Below are 9,781 nucleotides of genomic sequence, written 5' to 3' on the forward strand. Positions count from 1 at the left end.
TTATGTATGTTTTTATTGACCGTGGAGCAAGTCCATTGGCCATTTTCCTCTTTATTCATTGACAAGCTTAAATCTTAAAAAAAAATGTTAAAATAAATATAACTGGTAAAAGATAGCGCAACTAACAGAAAATAAAAACTGTATTTTAGTTTATTTAGGCGTCTATAAATCTTGAATCCTTTTTGTTTTATATAGAAAGACGTATAGACTACCCATTAGTAACAAAAACTCAAATATCATAATTTTGTGGATTTGATTATTCTTGTATAATTTTGACCACTTGTCACTCTCAAGGACGCGGTGTTTTTTTTTGTCGGGATGAGAGGAAAAGAAGAGGAAGGAAATAGAAGAGACAAGATGTAGCTGAAAAATATTTTATTCCGTATTTTCTGAAATAAGAGATTCAATTAATTATAAAGTGACGTCACGAAGTAAGCCCTCGTTGATATCTTACTTCGGCATTAATTTAAACGTTGCTACATCTAAGTAGGAAGTACGATCTTTTTTTTTCTTTTTCTCTTTTCCTCTTTTTCTTTTGCAAGAAGGTATAAGTACAAATACACAGGTGTATATAAATAGGTACATTTATACGCAATGCGATATGTTCGCGTGGTAAATTACAGATGGCTGAATATTCCGATAATATAAACAAGAAAGAATTTACGCCGCGAGGACTCGTACACGCGAATCCGTCGTCCAAATTGTCATACAAAATTAATCTGCAATGATATAGGAAATCATCGTGCACGCGTGATATAGAAGATTGTACGAATATTAGACAAAGAAAAAACACGAAATTAGTTCCGATTCTGCTCTATTGCGATTATTATAATCATTGATACTTGTATAACAATTTCTAATTATTATCTAAGAAAGAAAAAAACATTAGTGAGATCTACACGGCTTTAGAGAATTATACGTTATACCATTGCGTTATCACGTAATCATTATGTTATCACGTAATCAGATAGTTATGTTATTATCGATACTTTATCGCGTCACATTACTTCCATCTGTATTTACCACTTTATGACAGAGAAATTAAGCTAATAAATTAAATAAACCGTAACAATCAGAACCGCGACTCGAACGCGGTTATATCGCAGAATAACACAGAAGTCAAATCGAAGAGATTTACAATTGTCATTTTACGAATTGTCATTTTAAGTCACCTGCACATCCAGCATACAGAGATCTTTAGAAACTGAAGCGATTCGCTATGACTAAAATAAGTAAAATTGTACTATAAGATACCTTATGCACGCATATCGCGTTGTGTAAACTAATGGAATAATAATATAAAATTTCATCTGTATCATCATTAGATTTTTACATCCGTAACAAGATCAATTATCAACCTGTGATATTGCTTGAACCTATTTCTTAAATGTTCTTTAAATATTAAAAATATTATACGCGTAACTGTCTGTGTTATTCTAAGATAATCAAGACGCACGTAAGGGAAACCGTAAAAATCCCTTCGAGTATCACATCATATTGTGCATTGCTTATATTCATGCATTGATTAAGGCCCATAATCTCAAAAGTCTTTTCAGTCTCTCGTTGTATTTCTAGCTAAAAGATATCTAACGCGCAACTCTCAGAGTTGATGTAGAGCTACGCACGTACGGATACGTGCAAATAAAGTGACATGGCATAAGAAGGTTCGTTCGACCAACGCGTAATAATAATAGCGTTCGATATTGATCAATCAAGAGTGTGAAAAACATATAAAGGAAATAAAAACATAAAACAAAAAGAAAAAAAATAATTTCGCGCGCGAACTTGGTGTTTTTTAATTAAAATATAGATTAAAGGTACGCACACCTTGATAATATCACTTTGGCTACATATATACATACGTGTATATACATATATAATATATTGAACATTTAATGCTAAATAATCGACTATCTCGATACTCGTAATATAAACTTCCATGGAAGAAAATTTTTATAAATGTAATATTAGTATTTTTATTGATGTAAAAGCAGCGTTTACACCTTCATAGATACTATGAGGTATTCGGCTTGTGTGATGATGTATCAACATTATCTTCGAGAAATAAAACGAAATTTATGTACAAGTAATAGCTGCTAATAAAACAGCCCGAAAAGTTTCCACGCATATCGACAATACATACGTTCTAATTATTATGCATGCTATATGCTAAATCTATCGAGAAAGATATAGGGAAATATATAATTAAAAGTAATGACACGCGCGTCGTACACCGGGATTAGTTAAATACGTTCTTGTAAAATAGATTAAATAGAATACAACCACCCTCGCGGAAGGTGCACAATAAAAATATATGTATGTGTATATATATATATATATATATATATATATATATATATATATATAATATAAAATCGTACAATAGAGAATTCGCAGAGAATCTGTCGTCGAACATATAAAATAAGCACATACACACGCACACATATATGTGTTTCGTACAATTTTGACAAATAACACATTTTTTTTTTCTAAATTGTTGTAAATGCAGTACACTTCAACATAAAAGATCCAGAAAATTCTACCGTTAATTGTTCGATGCATTATTGCAATTAATTTTCTCTCCCTTTCTGTCCTCCTTCCTCTCAACTAGCCGTACAGACCGACATAGATACGTACATACAATATATATATTATCCACTTATAAAACATCACGACCAGGTTTTAGAAATTTCGTTTCTCACCTCTTTCAAAGTACATTTCACGTAGCAAATAAATGTTAATAAAGTTGTATCTGCTGCTGCTACATGTGATACTTTGTACAAGTTATTTGGTGCCACAATATCGTTAATTGGATTTACAATATATACTACAGTTGTTTTCGATTTGTTGATCGATATTTAAGCGTCATATGTACAATTAAGGTACGTCTAGACTTGTGACTACCTCCATATAAAATATGCTTATGGTTTTGCAAAAGGTAGTTTTGGGATTATCAATTATTCCTGTTTATTTATGTGAGCGATCAAAGTAAATTATGTACACATCCTCTTCAACACATGATTTAATATAATCACACGTAACCAACTACCTAAGCAATGCTTAACAATAAATAACTAGGTACACTTAGATCGTAAAGTATCGAAAATTTTGGATATTGTCCTCTAATGCATTATTAGTATTATTATTATATTGTATAATTGAAACGAAAAGAGCCACCGCTCCATGTACGTCTTACAAATGACATAATATAAGCCTTTCAAAGAACTCATCTTCCTACGTCGACAACCTAATGAGGTAAGATGAACCGCTACTTTCTTTCTCTCTCTCTTTCTCTCTTTCTTTTTCACTTTCTCTCTTTCTTCATACAAATATTTCGATCGGATGAACGCGGATTTATCTTATCCCTAAACAAAAAAGAACGAATCACTTTTATTTTTTACTGAACCGTTCAGTATTCAAATTATATGATGCTAAACAATCTATGGAAGAAATTCTACGTATTTTCTTTTATAACGTTTATGTCCTTTTTTTCGGTATTTGGTATTGTTATCGGATTCTGCGTCTACCTTACACGGAAACATGCTCTAACATTTCTTGGATGAAATTTAATGTGCAAGTTGTCGAATTTGCGTTATCTCCTGACTATTGTTGAAAGGCACATACTCCGTTTCATATCGTTTATAGATAATTCCGAATGATATATAAATTGTTATTCCTTTTCGTGTTGTAATATCTTTGCCGCTAATGAAATTGCTCGTCACGACAAGAAAAACTGATGTCTAATTGAGAGACGCTCTACCGTTAACGAACGCGTTGAGGAAAATGGTTATTTGTGAAGCCAGTGTGATTACAGCAGTCTATTATCGTTCGCATAACGTCGTGCTAATTCGTAACGTTACGGTGAAATATCGCGTAATGACTCGTTATATGCTACTTAGAGAATTTTCCGCGACTCAGTGTTATAAAGGTATCAATGAAATTTGGTGGACGAAGGTTTATCACACACTACTTACGGGTAAAGTTAGAGTGACACCTATGAAGGTATGATATACACTACAAAATATGCTCAGGATCTTTTAGAGACAAGTGATTTTTATGTTTTACCTTACGACCTTGTCTTTTGGATGCTTTTCGAGTAACCTTGGATTCCCTGGGTTCTTGTTTGTTGAGACCGAGCCGGAAACGCACCGGTACCTTTGAATCAAGAGTACTTTCATCTGTAAAACAAAAAGAAGAATGTATTAATGCATTGTGAAGTAAAGCACGTAATTTTTTCGTGTTACCATCTTTCTGCGTTCATTTAGTACAAATTACTTTCTTCATACACATATACAAAACATACACATATACAAAATGAGGATATGGAACAAAATAATATTATTATTAATAATTAATATACGCGCATAAAAGTGATAACAAATTCTCTAAGAAGGAAACAAGATGTTTCAAATCGTTAACATTATTTCAAAACTCAGAATACGTCAGCGCGATATATTCGAGGAAAATATAAATTACCTTCAGAATCATGTAACTCAGTTACAGATCGATGTAGAACTGTAACTCGTCTAACTTCCTTTTGATTGACTGTACAGAAAGACATATCGATCGTTAGGAACAATTTGCGCACAATCAGAAAGAGAGAAGCTAATACAGTCAAACATAAAATTATTTCTTCATTGATCTACTCTCTATTACTTACTTTTTTCATCGGTATTAATAACGTGCCTCTGATTGGCCTTAGCATTATTCTTCACAACCCTGTGGACAAACACAAAGAGCGATTTAAGCAACACTAACGCGAGAAGACGATGAATATGCTACGCAATACTTCGTTCATACTCACTCGTTGACGACGCCTTTAAAGGCTGACTGCACTAATCTGGCAGACTGAATGGGAACTGCTCTATTCAATCTCTCCGCACGCCTTCTGCTGAGTTCCGCCCGCAAGTCTCCCTCCTCGTCTATCGCCAAGTCCTCAAATATAGCGTCCACGTCCTCGCTTGGTCCGTCGGAGACGATGTCCTTGCGTTTCTTACACTTTTTGTCCTTCCCGATGCGCTCGGAAAGCGGCAGTTCGTTCTTCAGCTTTCCCACTTGATATAACTCCTTGTCACGCTTCTTTCTCTTTTTCGAGGGCTTTTCCTTCTCTACTTTCTGCGGTTCCACATCTATACACGTACTTATCGAACTCGTAATAGCGCTCGGAGACTCATCATCCGCACCTTCGAGCTCCTCGAACTCGTAACTGGTTTCCAGGCACAGGTCCACATCTTGCATATCGTATTCATCCGACGATTTGTTGATCTTTCTTATTCCGCCTAACTGAACCTCTATTGTTTCCGGAGCTTCCACTTTGGTACTCACAGTGTATTTCTTGCATAATTTAATTTTCTTGTTGGCATTCACCGGATCGATAGGCCGCGTGGATTCGAATTTCTTTCTTCTAGCCTCGAGCACAGGATCGTTGATCACTTCTACGGGCTCCTTCATCGTTTCTACCGTTGTCACCGGCCTTTCGTAAGACTCTTCTTTCTGCTTTGACTTCAAACGTGGTATCTCCGGTGTCGTTGAGCTCTTGAAAGTCGGTGACGATTCTCTCACGTGTAAACCAGTCGGATTATCTGGAGTGGCAGAACGCAGCCCGTGTTTTCTAGATAATTCCTTTGGTGACCACTTCGGGGACCGTCTGCGTCGAGGCGAAGAGAGTCGCGGCGAATTTCTCGGAGACGACCATGGCGATCTGCGCGGTGTTCTACGTGGCGACGTCTTGGGTGATTGTAAACGTGACGATCCTCTTCGGAGAGGTGACAAACCGGGCGATCTGGATCTAGATGGCAATCGACGCGGCGACAATCTCCTGGAAGGTGACCTGGGAGACTTGGACTTGGGCGATCGATGCGGCGGTGACGATAATCTCTGAGGTGAGAACCTCGGCGTCCGTGATCTCGACAGTTGTGGTGATCTGGAACGCGAGCGGATTTTTGGCGTGCGCGGTCGCGGCGACTTTGAGCGTGACAATCTTCGCGGTGACCTCGATCTCTGCGGCCGCGGCGATCGGGAGCGCGAGGAAAGCTTGGGTGATCTGCCTCTCGGCGACAGCTTCCTCGGTGGTGACCTTTTCATGGACGATGTTCGATTCGGAGATCTTCGCGGCGAGAGTTTGGGCGATCTGGGTCGCGGGGAATATCGCGACGGGGACCTTCGCGGTGATCGATACCTCATCGATTCTCTTGGTGATCGTCTCGACTGTCTCGGCGGAGATCTTCTGGGAGATCTTCTCGGTGACTTCTTACGTGACCGCGACTTCGGCGACAACGATCTGCGTTTCTGATTCACTCGGTTCGCTGTGTGCGGCGATATCGATCTTCTCTCGCTCTTGACTGTGGTTAAGGACGAAGCGGTCGCAACATTGTTCCTATCCTTTTTGCCGGAGCAATTTTCATCCAGTTTTGTTCTTTGATCGAAGGATTTATTTCCCTCCTCGTGCCTCGTTAAATTCTTCCCCTCACCTTTACTCGATTTCTTTTCTTTCTTCTCCAATGGTTTACCCACGTTCATTTCTCGCTCCATCTCGTCCATTAAACGTTCTAGGCTGTCTTCCTCTTCGAGATCAGCCATTAGAAGTATATCATCGTCATCGTCGTTACCGTTATCTTCTTCTTGATCTTCTCCGTTCTTTTGCAAGCTCTCTGTAATCTCCTCCTGAATCTCCATTTTTACTAAAGGTTCTTTCGGTTCTTCTTTTGCTATAACTTCTGTCTTTACAGACGTGGTATTCTTTTGCTCCTTCATATCTTCATCTTCAGAAGCACTTCCATTGTCTTTAAAACGATGAAATTTTGATATTTCTGCAAATACAATTGTACGATCATTAAATTCTTACATACGAGGAAACAAGCATATAAAATCGTCGATATCAATATTCAACATAATGTTCTAATATACTGTGTATAAAAATGCAAAAACTCACCTTGAGAACATGGTTCTACTTTTGACTCAGTCTTTTCTATTTTGACAGGGCAAACTGTTTCAATTTGTTGAAGTGGTGAAGGTTCATCCACAGGAACTATTGCTATTAGGTTTGGATTACGAGGGCTTTGATAATATACATTCTGTAAATAAAAAGACACATGAATTGAACATATGTTACATTAGGATTAGATATTTCTAAATATAATTTAGTCAATCGTATTTAATATCGTATTTAATAATCAGGTATAGTTTGAGTGTTATGAAGCAGAAGCATAATAATCTTTGTTATCTTAATATTTACATATGCGTCTCTATAACATTTGTTTATGAATAATCAAAACATACAAATAGAAAACTTACGCCATTTTGTCTTTGTGGAATTCTATTGTTATAATAATTCCTTCTTATAGGCCGTTGTTTATATGGGATACGAGACACCTGTGTTACTTGTGGTAATATTGGTTGTCTGTTACGTGTTGTATCTTTTGCTCGAATCGATTGAAGTGCTACCATCCTTAATGTTTCTAAATCTTCATCATCATCATCCTCAATTTTGATTTTTGATTGAGGAACCACAACCATCTGTGAGAGAACATATAATGGATGAAATTTAAGAGATGCAAGATACAAGAAAGACAAGCAACAGAGAAATAATGAAAAGTCGCGCTCCTGCAATATTAAGCATTACGACCTTGGTACAAAAAATACAGGCAATTTAGACAAACTATCATAGAATATACATATGATCGCGATGTTTCTTGCTGTCGAACACATTTCGGTGCCGCGTTATTACGGACATATTTTACATCGTCTCTCGATCGAAATCTCGTCAACGAAAAGGGAAATTAATCATGAATAATACGTGCCACATGTTTGCATGGATTTTATCAGTGCAACGACTTACTTTCTCGCGATAATCCATTTTATCGAGAGCAGTACTACTGGGAAGAGTTATGTTCGCGATGGTCACGGCGGACTAAGCCGTTTGCGTGAGTAGTTTTCACGCTGTGCGCACGCAAAACTACCGCACGTCACATATAATAATGGTATACATCACTTGTATATTATGAGGCGAAACATTTCCTTTGATTAACTGTCGGAATACAAATCACTTTTGCACGAAAATCGTTTGCTGCTCGTCGTCCCTATCTCGTAAATACAAATGGCGTACGTGAATATATGGGGTTAATGACCATAAACTATAAACGTTTTTGTGATGGGAAACTAAAGCGAGAAACAATGCTTCTAAATGTTACAGGCCAATGGACGATTCACATTGAGCCTGATATCCAATAGGAAAGTCTGTTTTTAATGATAAAAATGCGTACGTATGCCTCTATCTACAATAAAAGTAAAGAATGGCTGTAATGGTTCCTGCACACAGGACGCGGTAATGCTTGCCGCGCGGCGGAAGTCCGTGCGACAGCCAATCAATATGTTGTTTTTCCGTAGGAGCTAGAAGATTATTACGCAGCAGATTATTAAAGCAGCATATTGATTGGCTGTCGCGCGAACTTCCACCGCGCGGCAAGTATTACCACGTCCTGTGTGCAGAAGCCATAAGATTCGACTATGGATGCTTACGATAACGAGAGTAGAGCGAGTGAGATTTGGATCCGAGAGAATAGTATAATCTCCCATCTATATCTGTTTTCGGTCAATGGAGTTAGTTCCACGGCTAGGAATATCAACAACATCTATAACTGTAATATTCTATGGTCTAGTCTTGCTCCTGTTCTTGCAGTCTCATGAACACAGGAGCAGATCAAGGGTTCGATTCTTAACGGTATGCGAATAAGATACGCATGCGAAAATGTGTAGTTCACGTTACGTATACTGTAGATTTTCGCATGCGTATCTCATTCGTACATCGTCAAGCATCGGGCCCTAGGAGTTTGTCTCACGAACAACAAAGGGTAATGTATCATATTTAAAGTGTATTAATATTTTATCTTTTTTATTTAAAGAATTATGTAACATATTATTTCAGTTTATTATTTGAGATTCTCAAACTTTCCTTAAACAAGGACTTAACCTGTATTAATAGTTATTACTTGAAACTTGTCTCACGTCAGATGATCAGATTGCAATTATCAAAGATTGCAAAAAGCTTGATTAATTTAATTAAACCGTATGAAATACATGACATATTATATATAATCTTGATTCAGCTGAAAAACTCACATCTAAGTATAAATTTAAGATAAAATATTAATACACTTTAAGTATGATACATTACCCTATGTTGTTCGTGAGACGATCTCCTGATCTGCTCCTGTGTTCATGAGACTACAAGAGCAGGAGCAAGAGCGGACAATAGAATATTACAGTTATAGATAAGAAATTATACTATTCTCTCGGATCCAGATCTCACTCGCTCTACTCTTGTTATCGTAAGTACCCTATGGCCCTGGTTTACATCGTGTACTAAATAGTGCACGATGTAAAGCAGGCCTATGAATACCGCCCCTATTGCCCTATTGCCCTCTTGCCCTATTGCCCTATTATATCGTGCATTTAATACGCGTACTAAATAGTAACTTTCTATTAGATAATCTTAATATCGACGATATATATAAGCAACGGTATATCAAGCTGGTATAATACTTATCAAAAAAATGATATTAATATTGATTAAACGCGTCGCCGTTGATATGCATTGTAGATATTAAGATAATCTAATAGAAAGTTACTATTTAGTATGCGTATCAAGTGCACGATGTAAACCAAGCCATTGTACTGATTGAATGCGTCGCTGTTGATATGCATTGGCCGCATTCAGTAGAACAAGTGATCAGTAAGCGCTCAGGGAGCTCTTGTATATGATTTGGCATATTCTTTTAGATCT

At 37.1% G+C, this 9,781-nt stretch overlaps 1 protein-coding gene across 4 annotated transcripts; it reads right to left on the minus strand.

The window, feature by feature from the left end:
* Positions 1-360: 360 nt before the first annotated feature.
* LOC116840211 (serine/threonine-protein kinase PRP4 homolog) lies at positions 361-8,104 on the minus strand. 4 transcript variants are annotated; one of them, XM_032806681.1, is made up of 8 exons: positions 7,838-8,104; positions 7,294-7,515; positions 6,932-7,073; positions 4,805-6,809; positions 4,661-4,719; positions 4,477-4,545; positions 4,066-4,178; positions 361-3,365 (listed from the first exon to the last, which is right to left on the minus strand). In XM_032806681.1, the coding sequence occupies exons 1-8, from the start codon at positions 7,853-7,855 to the stop codon at positions 3,360-3,362; spliced, it is 2,634 nt and encodes an 877-aa protein (XP_032662572.1). In that variant the 5' UTR covers positions 7,856-8,104; the 3' UTR covers positions 361-3,359. The 4 variants fall into 4 exon arrangements, with proteins under 4 accessions (XP_032662572.1, XP_032662589.1, XP_032662562.1 ...); XM_032806698.1 differs by lacking the exon at positions 4,477-4,545; XM_032806671.1 differs by having other exon boundaries at positions 361-4,178.
* Between the last annotated feature and the right edge of the window lie 1,677 nt (positions 8,105-9,781).

Source organism: Odontomachus brunneus, unplaced genomic scaffold (genome assembly GCF_010583005.1).
Source record: "Odontomachus brunneus isolate Ranch 3 - 2012 unplaced genomic scaffold, Obru_v1 Obru_scaffold_001, whole genome shotgun sequence".
NCBI lineage: Eukaryota > Metazoa > Arthropoda > Insecta > Hymenoptera > Formicidae > Odontomachus > Odontomachus brunneus.